The sequence below is a fragment of the Varanus komodoensis genome, unplaced genomic scaffold, assembly GCF_004798865.1.
Source record: "Varanus komodoensis strain SLA01 unplaced genomic scaffold, ASM479886v1 scaffold40, whole genome shotgun sequence".
In the NCBI taxonomy this organism is placed as follows: domain Eukaryota; kingdom Metazoa; phylum Chordata; class Lepidosauria; order Squamata; family Varanidae; genus Varanus; species Varanus komodoensis.
The window spans coordinates 5,549,712-5,572,049 of NW_025335942.1; the positions used below are offsets into that span (position 1 = coordinate 5,549,712).

Sequence of the window (22,338 nt, forward strand, 5' to 3'; positions counted from 1 at the left end):
GGTGGTGCTTCCTCTCTTCCTGTTTTTTCCCTTTCCCATTGAGGAGCCAAGCCTGCTTCTGCTTGCATAGTGTTATCCTGGCTCCGTTTCTTGGTCACCCTGGCAAGTGACGCTAGATTTCATGTTTAGTGCTCTCTGTTATTAGCGGTATCTAATAATAATTAATAGGCTGACATGAATAATATCTGGCTTTCCACATGTTGGAGCGTTTTTTTATGTGAGAGAGCGTTCAAGCATACGGTCGCTTTTATTTAGGAGTTTGAAAAATGTCTTAGAAATTCTGAGATTGATCATCCAACACCAGACCTGATTGAACTGTTGCAAAAATTTTAATCTGACTATTGTATTCTGAGAAGGTTTATGTATTCTCATGGTGATGGCTTTTTACAGACAATGCTTTACACTTTGGGAGTAGACTTTGAAGTACTGTTTGAGAAACTGGCTTCCCTTGAAACAGAACTGTGGCAATATATATTTTCATATGGAAGCAACCTAATTTTGGAATCGTGCTCCAGTTTCTAAGGGCTCATCAAGCCAGATGCTGAGGCATGTGGAGCTTTCTGCATTTAAAAAAAAAGCTGTGAAGCCAGTACATATTGAATTGATGTTCCACTGTGGCTCTCTGATGGAGCGAGGCTGCCTGCGTGCAGCGTGATGAAATCCCACTGAAATACATGGTAGTGTAGCATTAAGTGCCTGCAACCCTTGAGCGAACTGCCAGAGTTTGAGAAAGCAAAACAGGAAGGTGCCACAGTGTCCAGTGAATTTGCCCTTGTTCGTGGTGTGTTTTGGTAACTTTGCAGCACTGGCAAACACATTTTGATTGTTCTGTTCCCTTAAATGAAGAGGCTGCAGCAAAACACATCCAGGAGTTCAAGCAGTTGAAAGCAGAGAAGAAAGTTCTTGAGAAGGAGCTGAAGAAAGCACAGGTAAGCAAAGCCCTTTCTTAAGCTGGGGCACATGTGTTTGTTCTTTTTCCAGTTAGATTAAAATAAAGGGTCATTCTTGAACATGCCACTTCTGCACGGTTTCCATGCAGAGTAAGGGCTGGTCACCCAGCATGTTCCCAAGGCAAAAGGTAATTTTATGATTCTCTTTTTCCAAGGTATGGAGACTGTCTTAAATTAGAACCGGCTGTTTTGTTGATTGGTTGTTCCCCTTGATTAGTGGACTGGGCTTCTTCCTTCCCCATTCCTTCCTATGTGGCTAGGATATTTGGAAGTTTATTGATCCAGGATTTGCTGTAGATCTCAAGATTTGTTTGAACTTGTTGGCTTTGTAGTCCAGTAATATGTTAGCAAAAGTACTGTCTGCAGAGAATGGTAGTATATCATCTAAATGCTGTAATGATAGTGATGAGGATAATGATAATTGTACAATAACCACATACATCGTACTTTGGGATAACATAAGTATTTTTAAGAAAACACAGGTCTTTGCATCCCCAGAGATTATCTTGTAAGTTTTGACGGAGGTAGAAGACAAGGGCAACTAACAAGTGGACCGAGAGGAGAAATGGAAGAAGTCACAGGCAACGGGTTAGACATTTAGTTTGTTTCAGCTGGAGATGAGGCCAGACTTTTCTAAAATGATCCGTTCCAGTTACTAAAATGTTCAGAGCAGCAAAGCATTTGAGAGGCTATGAAGTTATTTAAACAGTAAACGAAGACAGTACTACATTTTCCATTGTCATTACTACAAATTATGGATCGTACTTAATTTTAACAGCATCTTTTTTCTCATTAATGTTTCTAGGAAAAAATTGAAGGCTTTCCTAATACAAAGCAAAAGAAAGGTAAGTCTTCATTGTTGTTTAAATTGACTTTTCAGTTTTAGGGCTACAGTTTAATTCTTGACCTGGTATTTGTCTGATTCCTCTCAGTGCTGAAGAATGCAGAGACCCAGAGTGAGAGAGAGAATCCTGTAGCAAACCTAGACAAAGGTTGGTATGTATACATCTTCTACTTTTTTAACATGAGTGTTGCATTTGTTCATAGCTGCTGTTGTGTGAATGGTCATCTTTACAGTCAGGCTATTCTTCCATTCTGCCTGGGGTGTTGCAGGTGTCACGAACAAGAAGTTGCAAGCAACTTGCCACCCCCCGCCCCCTCGAGACAGGCAAGGCTCAAAAAAATCTACGTTTCTGTCAAAAAAAATTGCAGAAGGTTCTGCAGCCTGTGGCTCTGACCACAAGGTCAGACGAAAGATTTCCTGTAGGGAGGCTAAAAGAACATCTTACCGTGCTGAGTGCTAGTTCTTATCTAGTACTACCAAAGGATGGAGATGCGCGAAACAAGTCATGAATTAGTTGTTTTCTATGCAGGACTGTCTAACCTACAGCACGGGGATTCTGGTGCAGAACCCTACTGCATTCTGTGCAAATTATTGAACCAATGAACGTTCGAAAGCAGGCCAACATATCAGTGGTTAATGCCTTGTGTCCTCCTACTGAAGTTGGCATCACAGATGTCAACGTGAGCTTGGACAGAGCAGAGTGTGGGATTTGCATTTTGGCCAGTTTGGCAAGGCAAGTGTTGGTCTAGGGACGCAGCTGGTGGAAAGCCGTGGGGCACGGAGACGATCCGAGGAGCATGAGCCGAATCTGTTGATGGCGCTGGCAGTTGTAGTGGTGGAATTTTGGAAGGAAAGATGTGGAGAGGCGGCAAGCCTGGGTCGTGGGTTTTGCCCTTCAGCCTGCTTTAGTGTGACCCGCCCCCCCCACCTCACCCCCAGCTTTTGCCAGCCAGCAAGCTGTATAAGCCACCCAGGATAATAATTTTTTCAGAAGGTCATATAAGAAGGATGCTTGCCATTTCCTGATCAAGACACCTTGCCAGCAAGCCCATGGAATTGCTAGCCTACTTTCTAGCTCCCCCCCACCCCGCCCCAAGCATGCATGCTGTGCATTTGTCACGCAGGGCACATGGGTGGGTGGCCTCTATGGGGTGACCAGGGCAGGGAAGGAAACCTTCTGCCTGATCAGCTCTCAGTGACTTTTGTCCTGTCCCCAGTGGCTGTCCCAGAATCATGCATTTATTTTCACATGCAAATAGTGAATGGCAAGTCCTTTGCCAAGTCAAAGAAATAAAGTCTGAGCTCAGTCATTTTATTCCATTTTTCAAAGCCCAGGTTCAATTAACACAGAAGCAAGCAGAGGCAAGAAGGAAATGATGCAATTTAAATTGACATGGTTGGCCTTCTTGATATTGTTTATCATGCCAACAGAGCTGAGTCCTCCAGGGAGGCACAAGGCTCTGGAGAGTTGCAAAGTAGAAGGAGCGTGTTTGTTACTCCTAAGTCAAAACTTCTGTTGAATTTTCGCAGAGGCATTCTCCTTGCATTTTGTGTGGGAAATGTTACTTCTAATACCTATTCTGGTTCATTTCCATTGCTTGAAATCTTGCCGTGGTACTCCTTTGCAGAAGTGTGTTTTTAAAAAATATGTCGACTTTATTGTCTTGGTATGTGGGCATTTTGCAAGCATGGCTTCATCTTTCTGGGAACTATAAAAATCTCTCCCACCCCCAGCAATTCAAGGCTGATTAAAAGAACAGTATTATAATTTGTTTCTTGCATGGTATTTTTATGCTGCCTTTCAGGGCAATTTACAAGAAAAGAACTCCCACAACCTAACAATTCATACGTGGTTTTGTTTCCTCTTTGCTTACATATTGTTGTTCAAGACCCAAGTTTAGACTTTTTCAGTATGGAGGTGTCTTGGTGGATGTGCAAAACATCTGATCTCGAGTTGGTGGTGACATTCTGTAACATTTTGGGCATATGCGTCATACTCTCTGTTTGAGGGAAAAAATTACCAACGTGCGACTTTGATTTTCTGTTGATCAAAGTCTGGAACTACATGAGTGATCTACTTAAGGCAGGTGGAAATGCCAGAACAATTTGGATACCCCTTTGATTATTTTATAGAAAAAATTAAGCTGCTGCTGGATGAGCTGTGGACGTGTATTGATGGCTCCACGGGGAAACATCAGAGGAACAAAAATGACTACATCTTAGGTAAGACCCAAAATTACAGATCCAGGCCTAGTGAAAAGCCTTCCTTTTTAAAAGATCTGCTGCTGTTTTAGTAAGAGCAAATAGCGTCCTCTCCCCTTAACACATGCAGCTGTTGATGATCGTAGTCATTCAAGGACACATGGAAAATCAAGTTCGTTAGAATGATATTGTAGCAAGTACTTCAAATCTGTACATTAAAGTGTGATAATACTGTTCTGTGTGCACGAATTGCAAGAAGGGTGCTGGGGCTCCGCAGGGCATCCAAGGTTCCCCCTGAGGAGGCTCCTCCGCCTCTTTGAGACTTCACCAGGAATCGTGCACCCTGGGCTTGTTCTCTCCGGGGAAGGATTGCCAAGTGGGTCTTTGACCAACACAGCCCCCTCCCTTCTACCCCTCTGGAGGAAATCGCCATCAGCTTGGGGGACTGTGCAATACTTTGTATAGAGGGTTCTTCTACTCCTTGGAAATGAAACACTGGGTCAGGGAAGATCGCGAGGTTGAATAGACCCCTGGACTGGGCTGCAAGGCCGTTAAGCACCCTTTGGTTCCATGAAAGTTGGGTCATAAAACCTGCCTGGAACCCTTCTCGGAAAACAGCAGCAGGTAGAGTCCTCACTTTGTATGCATCAGAATTGTGCTTTTATGTATTCATTTCTAAGGTGCCCATTTTCTAACAGGGCTGTCAAGAAGTCCTTTCTTATGGCTGTTTAGCTGTCCAAAGAACCTCTGCTTCATGTGGAGGGGAATGCACACCCTTTAAACGCCCTGTGCACGTTACCTGCTGTTCTTCTGTCTCCAGGACTTCCAAGCCAGAGTCCAACTTTTGCCGAACTAGACTTAAAAGATTTCCACAGTGCTCCTATGAGAACTTTCCATCTCCCTCCCTTCTCCAAAAAGCTTGAATATATTATTCAGCCAGTTAAGAACTGGCTAAGTAGGTCGACCTGTGAAAAATATTACTCAGCCAATCTAGGATTGGATAAGGAGGCTCACCTCCTACTTGTCAAACGTTGTGTATATAAAGCAAGGGAAGCTGACACTGGTCTCGGTCTTTGGTTTTGCCTCCACGCTTCAGCTTTCTTTTCAGCTTAGGAGTCTTGGCTCCTAGATTGGCCCCATCCCACTGGAAGACCAATATTTACAAGGTAGAATGATTGTCTTCTGTTGTTTTTGCCTCAAGCGCTTCCAAAGGTTACTTCAGCTTTTGAATGCCTTTGTTCCTTTCCCTGCTCTAAATAAATGTAACACCTACTTCAGGTACAGTGTGTCCCCTCTTCCAAATAAGCCTTGGTTCTCAACTTAGAGCTTTCTACTTCATGTCAAAAGGAGAAGGGGGCAGCAGAGGATGAGGTGGCAGGATGGGGTCACTGGGGCAGTGGATGTGGGCGTGGGTGGACTCCGGGGGACGGTGGAGGACAGGAGAGCCTGGAGGAAGGTTGTCCATGGGGTCACAGTGGGTCGGGCACAACCTTGCAACTAAGCAATAACCGTGTGTCATGTTCAGCATTACTCTCTAAAGTCTCAGGCCTCCCTAGACCTTCAAATCAGAGGGCTTGGGGTCTTTTCTTACAGCCCTGTAAAGGTCTAGGAGTTCTCTGGCTCAGATGGAGGTGGACTTAAGGGGTGGTGGCAACTTACCTGGGTCGTTGCTTGTTCCTGCCTAACCCGCAGAGAGCTGGAACAACCGTTCCCCTTCACTTCCCTGGGCGTGAAGAGGGAAGGTATGCCTGTGTGCCCCCGCTCAGCTTTTGTGGGGTCCCTCCCTGTGAGGCACAGACCACGTGGAGTCCTGGGCGGATCACGGCTGTTGCTCTCACCGCAGGATCCCGCATGAAGTGCATGGCTTGGTTCTCCCTCACAGCCATAAATGGCAGCTGTCCCTTCAAGTGGGGCAAGGTAAAGAATTGCAGGCAGAGACGCCATCCATGTGGGCACAAGGGCCGTTTTCTCCCACTGGTAACGTCGGCTGGCAAGAACCGAGTCTGCTCCCCTCTGCACAGTGGGGCATCCCATTGGTTGGTTGTGCCAAGAGCATGGTAGAATTGAAACTTGCTTTGGCAGCAAGGATTCTAATCATGAGGAGGTCTCACCCTTAAACGTGGCCTGAAAATCATTTGAGGTGGATTTAGGTAGACGGAGAGTCCTGCGCTTGCATGCAGTGACGGAGCACACATCCTCCAGGCTTCACTCAGGCAAGATAAGGGATGCAAGCGTTCTGGCAGCTGTTTTTTTCCTCCTCAGTTGGCTCCGTTCAGCTTCCACCCAGCTGAATCTTCTGCCTGCCTCCACTAGTCCCCACACTGAGCAGTCACAATAAAGAACTCCATGCGGTTTGAACTGAGTCGAGTCCTTGTATGTCAGGCAAACATTATAATTTATCTACTGACCAGACCAAGGTCAACAGGACCAAACAGTTAGCATAAATACTTCTGAAAAGCATAGAGCTCTTGTTACCTTAAACCTTCAGATTGTGAGAAAAATACAGACAAATATAGAAACTGTGTTTAAACCACAGATCATCTTCTCTCTCATAGAAGCAGTGCAGAATCCTCAAAAGTTCAAGAAACGTCGAAGAGAGAAGCCACCCAGCAGCTCTTCACCCGAAACCTGCGCAGCACAAACCTCGTTGGCGTCATTGCAGATAACTTTGGACAGCAGGACTGCCAGCTATGATGGTCCAGTAGGAGGCCAAGCCATGGACATGACCGACGTGTTCGACAGTGACAGCGAAGGTGGATCTGTAGAAGTTATCGCGCAGACGGATGTGGCAGCGTGTGACATGGCCCTGTTCAGCAAGGAACAGGAAGAGCTTGGTGAAAACCTGCGAGATGTTTTGAAGTGGGGTCGGCCTCTTCCTCCGCTGCTGTCTCCCATACAGTTTTCCCCAGCCGCGACTCCAGTAAGTTCCAAAAATGAGCCAGGCAAAGTAGCATAGCTATATCATGAGCTCAGGTGGTGTCAGAACTTTGCAGCATGATCGCAAAGGCTGTGGTTTGATGGTAGCTGAAGGTGGCATGAAAGAATCATGCTTATCCACTGAGAGAACTTGGCTTACTGCCTTTAAAATCCTTTAAATCTTAAATAACCGCTTCAACGAACCTCCTCTGGGCACTTAGATTATCACTGGAGGACTTCCCCAAGTAACATACTGCTGTGATGTTAGGGTGGCTGATCAGGAGAGCTTTTTCAGTGATGGCACCCTTATTCCTTCCTTTAAAAGATTTGGCAGAGTTTCAGTCTCTGCTTTTAGGAAGGTTCGTATTGTTCCAGTGAGCATTTGAGGAAAGTAGAATAAAATGCATGATGTAATTTATGGAAACCTGCTACAATTATAGATTTGTAACTTGTGCTTTTATTTTCAATTGGATGTAGTTGTTAGCTCCTCTTAAACTTTTTGATAATGCATGTAGTAGGATATTGTTCATAAAAAGATGAATATGGAGGCAGCTTCTCTTGTGAGGCAAGAAACTTCTTTTAACTAAGGAAATTGGTTTTTGTCTTCACTTATTGAAGTAAAGAACTGCCAAGGTGCAAAGCAGGAGTTTTCTTGGTTCTGGTGTCTGCATTGTCACATTTGTTACAGTTATATTTGCTCTACTGATTAGTTTTAGAAAGGCCTTTTGAAGCATACTAAATTACTTTTAATTTATCATGGTCTTACTTTATCATTCTTGGTTTTAGTTTATTAGTTTGCACTGAACTACTAAAACTGCCTAAACAAATTGTGGAGTATTGAGAGAGTTCTCAGAACTTTTCCTGTGTTTTGCTAGCCTTTTAATGTTTTCGGGTTTGTTTTGTTTATTTCATGTAGAGGAACATGCCATAATGTCAACTCAGACCTGCAATCTGCAGGCCAGATGCTGCTTTATTATCTTACTGGGAACTCAAGCAAGTCATACATATAGTGTTTATCTGTTCAGGAGTCTTATTAGGAATTAGGTAATGAGCAATATAATAAGATTGCCTGTGTAGCATTTGTGTAATTGTGATAACCAAATCATCTGTTCTTGTTTATCTTTTTGAAGGATATGTTATTTGGAGACTTAACAGATTCCAGCGATGATGAAACAGACCGGAATGCACAAATGCTTGAAAATATTATAGAAGAATGTGGTCGTGATGGACCAGCAGTTGAAACTCTTCATGAAACACATTCAGCAGAATCTTTGAACAAATGCAGGCTCTTTAGCGTTGATGGCACAAATAGTGATTCTCAGGAGTCACCTGAAAAACTAGGACAATTAAGCAATGGAGAGTCAGTTCTACGTCCTGACTCTGGGACACCCAAATCAAGATGCCATGATGAAGGAGATGCCACATCAGAGGTTGAAGAGAGACATCTAGAAGAAAATTCAGACTGCATGGAAGCACCCCCAACTGCTGAAATAGCATGCGGTGCAGAGCATTTTGTTATGACAGAAGCAAAAGATGGACTCTTGACGCCTCATTTAATGAGCATTGCTGTACAGGATCAAGAAAAACCAACAGAGCCAGTGCATATGCAGAAAATTGTTTCAAACGATGTTCTGCAAGTGCTGGAGGAAGCTAATGACGGCTTGAAAGAAGAGGATCAAGAAGAGCTAACTGGAACAACAGAAGATTGGCTTCAGACTCCCAATGGCAGCAGTAGGCAACATTCAGAAGAGTTTGTATTAGCCACTGAAAATGTGCTGGTAGCCCCTGAAAAATGTTTTGATGGATCGAGTGATGTGATAGAAAGAGGAGGAGTGGTGAAAGATGCCACTGCAGACATCCAGACACCACCTGATCTAGGAAGACCAAGACCTCTTGATGAAGAGCATGGGGACCATGCATCAAGTGAAGGACTTTGCACAGGCAGAAACAATAAACCATCGGTGGAAGAAAAAATGAATGTCGACAACGATAAATTCTTTTCTCAGACAGAACATCCAAATGAGCAAGTCCTGCAGCAGGGTTCTGAAGTCACGTTTGCGCAACCCATTGAAATGGTTATTCCGGCTCCAGATGCCTCTGTCGAAAGACCACGTGTAGAAGAAAAGGACCGCAGCGAAGAGAAGTGCAGCAAACAACAGGAAGCTGAGATGAATGCTGAGAATGAGCCACTGAATGTAGATCCACATTTGCATATTACAGTGGCAACTAATGAAGGCAAGAAATCATTGTGTCATGTAGAAGAGATAATTGAGGGCAAGAATGAATGCAGCACTGCCCCTGTTAGATATGTGAAAAATGGAGATGACGACCAACCAAAAATGGATTGCAGCATGATGGATGAGCCCACCTCAGGGGACATTAGTAAGAAAGACTGCCTACAAATAGAGCAATTCATTGACCAGAAGGATTCTATTCAGTTGCTGCAAGAGGAACCCGTATTACCGGCTCAGGTCTCTGTGATAAAAGAGTGTTTGTTGCTCTCTGAGAGACCTGTTGAAACAAACAATGCAATCCCTGGATCCACGGATGACACCGGACATGCTTCAGACCCAGGGCATGTTGCAGCGGTGGGTGCTGAATCTGAATGCAAGTCCCAACTCCATAGCATGTCAGGCAGCTTTCCATTCGCTGAGGCTTCTAAAGATGATCAGAGTCTGAGAGCAGAAGGGCTTGAAGAAGACAGTAAACAACTGAAAATTGCAGAAACTAGGTCTGTGCAACTTCTTATCACAGGAAAAAGTGAAAAGGCACCCCCTTCTGGAACTGTTTGTAACAGAAACGCCGAGTCTAGTTTGATCACTGGAAATACGCAGTGTGGAATAAATGGCACAGCTCAAGAAATGGCAGAGTGGAATGACAAGAGCAGGTCCTCTGATCTCGGAGAGTCTGTTGCCGAAGAAGCAAATTATGAGTGCTCCGTAGCAAATGAAATGGCATCAGAACTGAACATGAGTGAAGGTCTGGCTCAGAGCATGAGCACACACAACACAGAACCAAGGAGCATTGGGTCCAAACCCTCCATAGCGTCTGTGGATGTCCCCGCTTCCAAACCGGGAGTTGATTTTGAAGTTTGCAGCAGTGATAGCCACTGCTCTGACACTGCTGCAAAAGGTCTGTTTTCTGCCCCAGTATGTATTGCCCCTTCATCTCCAAAGAGAAGCAGCGCTGAGCAAGGCAGCCTTCAGTCCCTGGATTGTCGCAGTCCTGACAGCAAAAATGAAGTGGAAATCGAACAAGCCGGAGAACCAGCCGTTTTTAGCAAAACCGAAGTACCAGTTCAGGTTGAAGGCTCTTGTAGTGGCGATAGCTCTGAAGCACTAACTCTTGAGACGTTTACTCGATACAGTGTTAACACAGTAGACTTTTGCACAGCAGACAAATGCATACTTGATGATAAGGAGCCTCCTATTCCCCCCGATCATCAGTTAAGCAGTCCTTCAGAAAGCTGTGCTGCTGAAGCTATAATTAAAGGAACAGATGAAATAACGAGCAGCGGTTCAAGATCTGAAGGAGGAGATGAAATGAAGATACCAGAAAGCGCAGTAACAGGTACGAATTTGTCCGTCTCCGATTCAGCAAAAGAAGAAATGTGCCTGATACAAAAGGTGAATTGCGCCGAACTGCAGCCATGCCTTGCCGTGCCGAACGATGACTTGGCTACGAGCAGAAGTTCTTGTGCAGGTGCAGCATCCGGTATGGCTCTTGCATGTGTTGATGGGCATGAGTTGCCCCCTGGCGCAGAAGGTGCATCTTCAGAAGGCAGGCAGGCTGCGATGCAGGACAATGACTCCCGCACTGGTGGAATCGTTGAAAAGGCAGGGGAACGTTCCTGTGCAACAGGATGGGCACGTGGTACTGAGAATACGTCACTCCAGTCCGAAGTCTCCATAGCAGTGGGGATGCCGGAAGAGAGGCAGGCAGAGCAAAGTATGCCAGCCGTTGCTTCATCACCAGGGATGGTGCCAGTGCAGCCCCCGTCTGGGCAGTCGTCTCCCAGTAGCCCCCATGGAAATGGTGACAGTGTTGCACCAGACACAAGGTGCTTTCGTACTGGTGTAGAATTTTTAGGGGGTTGGTCAGATGTCAGTAAAGGGGAACTGAGTGCTGAGCAAGAAAAAAGTAACACTGTTTCCGGGGACAGCGCAAACTCAGAACAAAGCCATTTAACACCATGCCATGTTGACACTGGCAGTGATGCAGGGCATAACGAGGAGTGCCACGTAAAGACTGACGGGCAAAGTCTTGCTGCTGAAGTCAGCTGTATTTCCGTGCCGTGTGTCTTGGAAAATTCAAACTCGGGCTGTAAAGAACAAAACACATCTGAGGAACTGAAATCGCCCGTTGTTGTTTCACTTTGTGCGGAGAATGGGGCAGACCAGGATCTCAAACCACCAGACCCTATAAACATTTCAGCACAAGTCGGTGTGAAAGGTGGTCATAAGAGGCTTCTCCCAAGAATGCCTTGCCATAAAGGGGAAAGGAAGAGTCGGCACACCCTCCTGACTGAAATCATTTTAGCCAGTGCGGATGCTTCCACCCCAACAAAGCATTATCCAAAAATTCTAAAACGAATTAGGCAAGAGATGGGTCCCCCGTTACCTCCCTTGCTCACCCCCTTGATAGCCACACCACCGAGAACTGTTCGGCCCATTTCCCCGGTAATGCCCACCTCTAGCCAGACATCTTTGCCACCCTCCCTCGATGAACCAATTTCTCCTCTTTGTGAAGCTCCACTTCCTCCTCACACGTCACCGTTGTCAGAAACCCCTAAATGCACGTCACCTGCCCCATCTGCTACGCCTCCTCCCTTTGAAACATCAGTAGGCCAGAGAATTCTCTCTTCCCCTCTTCAGTTTTGTGCCGCCACTCCCAAGCATGCCCTTCCTGTACCAGGAAGACTTCCTCCATCTGCAGGTGGTGCTGCTGCTCCACCTCTACCTCAGGAAAACTCTGTGAAAATTTTGGACAGTATGTATCCGGAGCTATCCGCCCGAGCAAGAACTCTCAACATCCTGAAAGGTAACATTCAGCTCGGTCGGTCCTCTTCTCTAGATGGCAAGAGCATCCCCAAGCCTGTCCACCAAATCAGTGGCTTTAAAGCCATCACGTCCTCATCCACTGCGTTCGTTAAAACGGGGATGAAATTCAGCTCCGACCCTGAGCAGCCATTCTCCGTTGTGAGCGAGACTGGGAAAAGGAAGTTGGCTCCCGTGGTCCAGCCAAAGAGCACCAAAAGACCAAGGCCAGACGGCAGGGCACCAAAATCAGACCCCTGCAAGGAAGAGCTTTCCGCTGGCGTCTCAGATCCTCATGTGTGTTTCCCTGCTGTTGAAACTGTCGATCCGAACAACGGGGGTGTTACTCAGCCAACAGGTGACTGTGCTTCAGAATTGCTTTTGGCAGTGGATAATGAAGGTGATCCTGATAGTAGGTCTGTGGCTGTAGCACTGGAAAAAGTTTCTGAAGCCTGTTTTGACCTGCTGCCTGTTATCCGTAGCCACATTCTTGTGGGAAATACCTCCGGGGTCCCAGTAATGAGAGATGAAGAAAAAGAAGTTGTCCATGAATTCGGTGTCACAAAGAAGGTCAGTTGCACTTTAAAAAAATAAAGTTACCACTAAGTTTGTTTTGGCTGACGCACAAAAGCACAAAACAGAGACCTTTCTGGAATGTTGCATAGCCTTGTAATACCTCTAGAGGAGAGAGGATGGGAAGTGTAAGCCAAAATACGTGGAGGGCGACAAGTTGTCCCCCCCTGCATTAGAAGAATAGGGAAAGTTTTGGGGGTTGATGGGGACAGTGAAGGTGCAGTCAACCCGTTAAGCCAGTTGGCATCTGTGCAAGACCTTTCTGGTCAATGGATTCGGCTGCACATAGCATCTCAAGTACACTTTTTAAAAAGCTGACTTGCACTTTTAACACACTTCTGCCCCAATACCTGTTCAGACAGATTTGCCCTTACGTACTTGCCTGTATCTTATAAATCACTTGCCCCAGAGATAATAACCATTTCAGTGCCATGACAGATACGATTGTCTCATGCTAAGGCCTGCTTTGCACGTGGAAGTGTCTTCAACCTCAAATACTGTTTTGCATGATGCAGCACCTGGCTGAACCAGCCCTGCAGGCTATTCTGGATAAGCTGAAGAGACAGAGGAGGTCCTTGGCCCATAATTGCATTCAGTCCCTCTGCAGGGTGTATGTTGGAATTTGCCGGCAGCTTGGAGACCTAGAAAAAGCACGCCTGTTTTGCTACACTCTCCTTAAGGAAGGTATAGTATGCGCAATGTGTTATTTTTATAAATTAAAGCATCATACAAATGGCATTCTGGCAGAACCCTCTATTAAAGAATTCACAGTCTTGCTTTACAAACTTAAGAGCAGCATTGCAGGGCTGTTCCTCTCTGTGACGGCCCCCACGCCATCCTGCATAAATAGCTGTTCGGACCCCAGTCTTGTTCTGTGTTATTTCCTGCCTTCTCTTCTGTCTGTCTGTTTTTTTCTTTGAATGGAAGATAATTGTGTGAACTTGGGCCTACGTATGATATGGCATTCATTCACAGCACTTAATACATATTTGAGGCCTGTCTTCATGGCAAGAACTGATGCTGCTTTTCTAACAAACTGATTCATTTTACTATGGCTTAGCAATATGCTTCATATACTGATTTTTAAGGCAAAGCCCCCGTTTCCACGGAATTCTAGAATTCCCTTTAAAAAAACCTCTGAAATGCTGAGCAAAACAGTAACCTAAAACATTTGACAACAACGCCAAGGAAGGAAGGCCAGGCGGGCAGGGAGAGGGTCCCTTGCGTTATTTCGGTTCTGTGGTTAACAGTAACAGGAGGGTTCTCCCTGCAGCGAGCCGCATGGTGCCCCCTGGAGTCCCTCCCCAGGGGCTGGGGAAGCAGTGGGAGCCCTTGCAGAAATTTCTGCAAGCATCAGAAAAAGGGGCTCGGCAGCTTCACCTGCTCCCAGGAGGAGGAGGAACCGGTGTGGAGGAGTGGATTTGGTATGTGCTGCCACCAGTGGGGAGAAAGCTTGTGCACACTGAAGCGCCTTTTGGATATGCTGGGTAGAGTATCCAGCTGGCACACCTGCTGGGAACTAAATGAGATCAGGGACCAAACCCGTATTCCCCTCTTCTAGTTCTGCAGCGTTACAATAGTTCTATCTTGTTTCAATTAAGCTCACAATTTTTGCCATCAGCATTCCCTCCATAGATGGGCGAAATGTCACGTTTGTTTCTGACATTTCCAGCACTTAATTGAGTAATTATTTTTCATGTAATTTGTAATAACTGGAGTTGAATATCATCTTGTTATTTCTTTGTACAGATTTTTCCCTGTTTGACATATTTAATCAAAACATATGGTTCTCACTCCATGACCTTTCCTTTCTCTCACTAAGAATATTCTTCCCAGCCTCCTGCGCCCATGTAATTTCTTTGCTCAGCTTCAGTTTCATATTTTAAGAGCATCACATTTTAAACTTGCATCCTACTAGTTGCCCTTCCTGTTTACCCTAATATTAAGACATTTCAAAACGCTGAAATGTTTTTAATGCCCAATTTGCATTTCTAATTTGTACCGTGCATCTTATACTTCCATTTCCCTCAGCATAATGCAACTGAGAGTACTGTTTTAAATTCAGCTGGCATTTCTTTGTCATAGTGCCAAAGACCAGTCAAAATAGCAGAATGGTTGACTAATCTCCAGTTTGCTTTGTTTCAGAAATCAGTTGCCACCATTTTGCCACCTGCCCTAAATCCTGAGAAACAGCGTTGCAGCTGCTTCAGGAAAAAGATGTGTTTTTAATATATTTCCAGTCCTAATGTCCTGTTTTTGAGAGAATGCAAGAGATGGTTGTAGGTAGGGTGAAGTACTGGTTAACGGTCTGAGCATACTTGCTGACCTTCAGGAGTTCTGATACATGAGTATCAGATGGAAACAGCCACCAGAAAGCTCTTCGGATGGGGAGAAGGCTGACCTTCTTGGGTCCCTGACCACCAACACTGCCGTGTCCCCCGGGGCGCTTCTAACATTCTCCTCTGTGTGCAGGTGTGCATCGATTCTCCAGTCCTGAAGAGTTCTCCGTTTTGCATTGCAGGCTTACACTTTGTCATTATTTTAATATTTCCTTTTCAGACTTCCCCAGATTCGACAAGCTAACCGTGTTTATTGGGAACATGTGGAGTGAGATATTCTGCTCTGAAAGCGTGGTGAACAAAGCAGTCCAATTGGTAGCCAGACAGCGTGCAAGAGGAGAAGTACTGAAATGCCTGAGAACTTACCTGAACTGGGAGGAGGTACATACATGGGAAATGCGGGCAAAGCCCAGTTTTGATGAGGCAGGTATTTAAAAGGACGAAATCAAGTGCCACCTGCAGTGTGACTGAGGCATAATCAGGATCACTGGGCATATTCATTGGATTATCTGTAAAGGAAATGCTGCTTTCAGGAGCACTTGGTGTGACTTGTGAAGAAAGACTTGCTTCTCTAGCTCTGAAAGACAGATTTGGCATTCGGAAGGCAACCGTGCAGGTGGTGCCAAACAAACAGCGAACCACGGCAAACCACATCATCAGCTTCTATAAATTTTATTCCCACTGTGAGTTTACGGAGGAGCATTCGTCCTGATCCCTTATCCTTGGCCAAAGATGTTAGAGCTAGCCATGATTAAGATCAGTCTGCACAGGTACAGCTAACCAGGTATAAAGTCCCTGCTGGAGGAGGAAAGGTGGAATTTGCTGGAGCCCCTGCAGCGGGACTCTTTTCCACAGTATTGAAAATACTGCAATTTTACAGGCCATGAATAACCCATGATGCTGTGTTTGCCTGTAACAGCCCGTGGTTTGTTCATAATCCATAACTGAGCAATAAATCATGGTTTCTCTTTATGGCTTGTTCATTTTTAACAGCCTACAGGTAAACCGTAGTTCTGGCTTCACATTTAATGGCAACCCACCATTGGTTTCATGCAGACCAGATCAGTAGAATGCCTTATGCCTACATTGCCACAACTCAGTCACTTCCCAGTGGCGTTTTCTCCTGTCACTCTAGTAACATCAAGAAAGAGGCAAAGCATTGGTGGAGCATGGATTGTTGCAGTGTCTGTTTCGAGCTAAACTCAGGCTGTTTTGGCTACAACCCTATCCCATAATGTTCATTCAAATGTACTTTCCTCCATCCTTAGCAGAAAATGTGTTTCATTTTTGGGAAGGTCTTTACAGTTAGCTTGGATAGAAGATTCTCCTAGGGCTACCATCGTGGCATTTGACCCCGGAAAAGAAATGTGGCCACTGTCAGCTGATGGCTGGCAGCTCTTTGAAAAATAACTATGGTATAATTCAGCTGCCCTTACTCTTTTGCCACGGAAGATACGGTTTCACCAAGACTGGCGTCCTTTATTTTAATTTCATCCAGAACGCCCCAGCGGAGATTAGCGTGATGATCTCCAGCCTTCTTTTGGCGATACGGCTGTGTCCACAAATGGAATTTCAGCACAGCGAACACTGCGGGGAAGACCTGAAAGAAGCCACATGGGAATACGTGTTTGCGATTGATCTGCTGTGCACACATCAAAAATGGTGTTGGACGCATGACAACATCATAAGGTATTGCCAGTTTCCTTAGCATTCATACTTTTTCTGTGTTGCTTTCCCAGCATTATCAATACCCGTGCTATCATACGATGGCACAACAGAACCGCGCCCTTACAGTGTCTGCATGTCTTAGGTGGGGGCATTTATGTTCAGATCAAAGCTTTGGGTTGGTCACAGGCTGCACAAGGGCCAAAATGACAGGGGTCCAGGCCAGGGCAGGGGTGTTCACGCAGGGGAGGAATGGGATGAAGAGGGCTTTGGCTTCTTACCTTGGTCCCATGAAAGAAAGAACCAGTGAGATGAGTCATGGAGGTTGGTGGCTGAGGGAGGAGCTACCTGAAATCAGGGAACTTGGCCAGCCAGTTCCAAGTTCACAGGTGCCAGGAGTAAGACTAAGCACCTGGGCTCCCAGTGGTCTCTGCCATAAATATTGATGTCAGAACATGGATGATGCAGCTTTGGTCTGTCATTCTTCCTTCAGCGTGGTAGGCAGCTTCTGTTCAGATAGGTGGGCAGCTATTCCAGCAAGCCATTTTAATTCCGAAATAATTTAAAAGTAAAATATTTTCCCACCCAGCCTCTTTTAATTTCTCAAGAGCAGAGTGATGTAGGGCTGGCAGAGCATGCCCGCTTCACACAGTACAGCCACTTAGTGTGGGTGTAACAGCAGATGGTCTTTTTGTGTGAGCCCAGCCCACTTTTCAAGGGAGGTTTCCTTTGGGGACAAAAAGCTGTCGTGACAGCACGTATATTTCCCAGTTCAAATTTGTCTGGCAGGTTGTTTGAAGAACCCTTTATTTTGACATCCGTCAAAAGTCAGTGCTCATGAAAAGGGGATGGAATGTAGGACTCACCTTTCCAGAGTTTCTAGAGACTCGGAGAAGTGTGGGAAAGGTGGAGGCATGCTCAGGACTGTCTTACAAACCGGGGACTGGTGCTTCCTACCTCACTTTGGGTAGCAGGTGCCTTCCAGTTGATAGCGGCCGTGCGCCTGCAGAGGCACCTCCGTGCAGTGTGGCTTGGTCAGTGTTCATGGGCGTCAGTTCCTTTGACAGTGGCCCCCTGCCAGGACATTGGACAGCCAGGGCATCCCATTGCATGCACCTGCAAGTGTGCACCTGTGAAAAACCAAACTTTAAATTAAAAAAAAAGAAATTGCACTCTCACTTGTGTGTGTGTGTATGTTTTTGCTTCCTAAACGATCTTTGGAAAGGTAGCAAACGGGTGACAGTTTCTCGAAAGAGCCACTTGGGCATCACTTGGGGCAGCTGTCACTGGTGGTGAGAGGCTTGTGCTGGGACGGATAATGGGCAATCCAGGCAAAACCCAAGGTCATTGGACGGGGAGGCACGGCAGTTTCTGCCACACGGATCCCTGGGGTATCCGCTGGAGCACCAGAGGAGAATAAACGGGGAGAACCACCCAGGTAAACCCCAGTCATCTGCCGGGTGCCTCGTGGCTCGTTCCCTGAACAACCCTCATCGCACAGCCTGTTTGCAAGCCGGGCTGCCCTGTCACTGGGCCTCACCCGTGTTCTTATTTTCTTCCCCAGTAAAGAACTCTGGCCTATCATGGATAAGTGGATGAAGAACAGGAAGGCCCCCGGAAGCGCATCTTACCCTTCCGATATAATCGTTGCCACGGTGCTCCGGCTGATTGGTGAGCATGCGGAAGGTTCCTGGCTGGAAGCAGTCTCTCTGGGAACGCCTCCGCTGTTTGGCCCAGGGAGGGTCTCTCCCAGTTTGTCCACACAGACAGAAGGAGTTGCTCATTGGCAACGAAGGCAGCTTCTTCGTCGCTGCTGCCGGTGTGGAGAACCAGGAAGGAGTACGGGGCGCTTGCCCCCCAGAACGGTCATCAGGGCCTCCACGAGATGCAGCTGGGGATGGGATTGCCCTGCCATCCCTTTTCGTTTTTCCTGCTGTGACCGCAAGGCAGGATAGTTCCTGGCATCAGAGGGCAGAACACACCTTTTGAACGGGAAGTCCTGGAATCCGTTTGTCCCTTGAGACTGTGTTTTTAGTGTCTCTCTCACAGACAGAGTTCCGTCCTTTTTCCTTCAGTACTGAAGTCAGGGAGTCTACCCCCAACCCCCCTCCTCTGTCCCACACACCTCACACACTCCTGGCCTGCAAAGCCCAGAGGGAGCTCAGCTTCCCCTGCCAGGAGAAAGATGGGGAAGGTCCCAAGCCGGCTTGTCCAGTCATCTGCTTATGTCAGAAGCACTCTGATTGAGCAACCCCGTAATTCCTATTTCTCCCCTCTCTGTGTTGAAAACGCTGGTACCTGCCGAACGTAAGAGTAGTTTTGAAAGCGAAATTATTGGGAGATTTTTTTCGGTAGTTGCATGTGGATGCACAGTGAATAGAGTCGATGGGCTGCACAGCTGAGCCCGTGCTGCTGCTTTGTCCCAGTTGCCTCTTGACCCAACTCAACCTAGCAATTTGTCTCATGGGAGTTGCTGCAAAGGGAGAGACCTGGGCATCTTTGAGCACTTTGGAGCAATGATCGACCACACATGCGCTTTAATATTTTATTATACGTTTATTTAATGCATTGGTATTGCTGTATTCAATATAGTTCCAATATTTGGCCCCGGAGAAGCCTAAAGTAGAATTAATTCAGTCGTTAGCTGCCTTCAGGCTTCATTTGAGCCGTGAGAGAATCTCTGATTCCTCACCCATGGCTTATTTGCTCCCACACCGACCATTCTAGGCTGTCCTTTTGTGGAAGGACATTGAGGTACAAGGCAGCATTGGATTCATGGCTCGCTGCTTGTTAAGATCAGAGGGAGTGAGGGCAGAGGAGTGTGTGGAAAGGGTGAATGGGTAGAAGGGCCCCAGATGAACAAGCTGCTCCTCATTCCCTCTCATGGAGGAATGAGCCTCTTTCCCTTTTTAGTTTCCCCGGGAGAAGAACAGGTGAGCAACAGACCTCTTCTGTTAGTCCTTCGGCCCAAGTCCGCACCTTTTGTACCCTCCCCTCTCCTCACACTTTTCTTCCCCAGCACCACTGTATGGAGCAAAATGGAAGGGGGGGAGAGAGAAGCAGGTGCGTCAGGAAGAGCTTTGTCTAGCCTGGAAGGAGGAAACTCTGGGTGGGGGTGGATTTTCCTCCTGGTGCTCCTTTTGCGTGTGAAGCTCCCCAGCCTTAAACAGAGGAAGTAAAGGAAAAGCAGCTGGTCTTTTCAGCATGTCCCTAACAGGGGAGCAACCTCGGTAAACAGGTTTGGATTTTCACCAAGGACACCGATGACATGCAGGCACTCGTGGAAGCAGGAAACTCGCACCCGGGCTGTACTTGCTGTGATGGAAGACTCGGCCCAGCCTCTTTGAACTCCCCCCTGCAAAAAACCCCGCTGCACTCGGACAACCAGAAGTTGGCAGGAAGAGCTCTGGCCTGCTTCTCCCTGCCTCTAGTTGCATTTATGGCAGGCGTTTTTCTTTTTCACACAGAGTTAACGCTCCGCTCTGTGCTGGTGCCCACCCACCGTCTGCCGTGGTGCAGCACAGGAACCGAGCCACCAGCTCAAGCCAGACACGGTCATAATCCGCTCTTTCTGTTGACACTCCACAGGTCGCCTGGGCCAGATGGGGCTGAGGGAAGGGTTCTTTCCCGCTGTGGAGAATATCAGCTCGGTCATTGGAACGTTTCTCCAGCACTCCAAAGAGAAAGGTAACCATCCTCTTCGTTGAACGGCGACGTGCCAAAGGGCCTGGCTGAGGGGCTGCCCAGGAGAGGGCCTGGACGTCGGGCTGAAGCGGAGGGCCAGGCTGCCCCCGCCTTAGGGTGCCCTGAAATGAGAGCTTGGCCCAGAAACGCCGGTGCGCAGGATCCCGAGGACCCGGGCGCGGAAGGTTGCGCCCGACTGGCTGTGTGCATTTCGAATAGTCCCGGTGGCCTTGGGCCGCGGACCTTGCCAACGGTTCTCTTTCCTCCCTTTTCAGATGTGGCCTGGGGAGTCCAGCTGGCGGCCGCGTATGCGCTGTGCGACTTGAGCCCGAGCAATCCGCCTCGAATCCTGGAGTCCATCCGCGTGTGGGAGGCGGCCTGCACCAGCCCCATTCCTCCCGCCCTCGCAAGCAGCATAGCAGAAGCCAGCAGCCTGCTGACATGCAGGCAGGCAGAGAGTGACAGCTCTTCCGTATGAAGGTTCTCCTTTCTTCAATCAGACAGGAAAATGAAGGAGTGCCGCCTGAAGGGAGCCGAGACAGAAGAGACGCAGGCCAGGCGAGGAGCCTCACCCCTCTCTCCTCAGGGGCCACGCAAGGCACAGGCTGTTGCGGGAGGTGATGGACACGTTCGTTCAGTGTAGCCTGAGGTGCTGGGCTCCCGTGAAGCAACACATAACGGAGCATCACCTTGTCTGCCATAAGAGAAAGACAAAACATCTTCTTCCTGTTCAAGCTGGGGAAAAGAAATCTATGCAAGTAGAAGCGTTCCCCGTTAAATCGTTTCCAGGACATGAACTCCAGCTTCCTGAGATTCTGGTCTTCCTCGAGTTATGGCAAACACTTTTCAGACAGTTTTCACTGAAAACATTTTAGCAGATTTGTTTTAACGGTGTTGAATCATACTAATTTCTGTAGAGGTTTGAGGTCAGCTGTGAAGAGGGACTGCTGCTTTAGGTGTGTACTCACATCCCACTGCTTCTGCTTTGTGAAGGCTTGTGGTATTGTTTCAAAATCCTTCCAGCTTTTTGGAACAGGGATGTAAAAATAAGTCATCATGGGAACTGGTATCTTTGCTGATGACTTTTAGCTTTCTTAAAAACTTGATTTGTTTCCTTCCCAGATTTGCAGAACTGTCTCAAAAGGAGAAATAGATAAATTTGAACCGCATCATGTTCTTCAAACGTTTTTGTAGCTCTTTGGATTTTAATGGTGTAATGCTGGGGTGGGCAATTTGGGGACCTCCAGATGTTGGCCTGGAGCTTCTATCATCCTTCACCACTGGCTATGCTGCCTAGGGCTGATGTGTATCCAAAAACATCTGGAGGGTCACACATTGGTCTGTTCCTGGTTTAATGGAAGTGTGATCTGATTTCAGTAACTCTTAACATCTGCGTTATATAGAAGATTAAGATGCCTTCTCTGTGAGAATGTGTATATATGGTATATTCATATAATGTGTTTCACATTTCATGTTGTTCCACTTTGGGAATTTTACTATCTGTATATAGAAACTGGAGTAAAAACACACATGAAAAACCCCTTTGCATTGTTTAAATTTCTTATTGTAGCTTCACTTGTTTGCAGATTTTTTTTCAATGTCTATAACCTTTTTTTAAAATAAATATGATTTCCGCATTTCATAGTTGTGTATTTCCTAAGCTAGTTGACACTGTCGAAATGTGATTGAAAGCAACTGTCCAGTTCAAACTTCCTTCTCCCTTCACGTGGGCACTGAAAATAAATATTTACATTGGGGGTTTTAGGCTTTAATTCAACCACGATGGAGTTTAATAAGGATTTCAGTGCTTTATGGAATGTATTGCTCGTTCTCTGATTTTGTGCTTGAAGAGATTAAAACTCATCCAGTTGCAAGATAGACAGAAATAATATTTAAAATAACCATTAGTTCACATGTTACCACCTATACCAGGAATGGAGAACATGTGGCCCTCTAGATGTTGGACTGTGACTGCCAGCATCCAGGGCTGATGGGAGTTGTAGTCCAACAACATCTTGAAGGCCAAAGTTGCCCACCCCTGATCTAAAAGAACTGCACTGCAGATTTTAACAAGAGCGTTGAAATTAGTAATTAGTAAATGCTTTCTGAAACAAAAGCACCTTGGCATG

At 46.6% G+C, this 22,338-nt stretch overlaps 1 protein-coding gene across 3 annotated transcripts in view; it reads left to right on the plus strand.

Annotated features, from left to right (window-relative positions):
- Positions 1–21,846, plus strand: part of ICE1 (interactor of little elongation complex ELL subunit 1) — a 36,047-nt gene extending 14,201 nt beyond the window's left edge. For 2 of the 3 annotated variants that reach the window (XM_044442861.1, XM_044442862.1), the window contains exons 8-19: positions 847–929; positions 1,756–1,795; positions 1,883–1,942; positions 3,928–4,017; positions 6,552–6,916; positions 8,043–12,518; positions 13,037–13,205; positions 15,081–15,241; positions 16,359–16,549; positions 18,090–18,196; positions 20,114–20,212; positions 20,485–21,846. In XM_044442861.1, the coding sequence (XP_044298796.1) occupies positions 847–929; positions 1,756–1,795; positions 1,883–1,942; positions 3,928–4,017; positions 6,552–6,916; positions 8,043–12,518; positions 13,037–13,205; positions 15,081–15,241; positions 16,359–16,549; positions 18,090–18,196; positions 20,114–20,212; positions 20,485–20,687 (6,044 nt within the window). In that variant the 3' untranslated portion in view covers positions 20,688–21,846. Of the gene's footprint in view, positions 1–846; positions 930–959; positions 1,433–1,755; positions 1,796–1,882; positions 1,943–3,927; positions 4,018–6,551; positions 6,917–8,042; positions 12,519–13,036; positions 13,206–15,080; positions 15,242–16,358; positions 16,550–18,089; positions 18,197–20,113; positions 20,213–20,484 lie in introns of those variants that run through there. The other variant, XM_044442863.1, reaches the window with a different exon arrangement.
- The last annotated feature ends 492 nt before the right edge of the window (positions 21,847–22,338 follow it).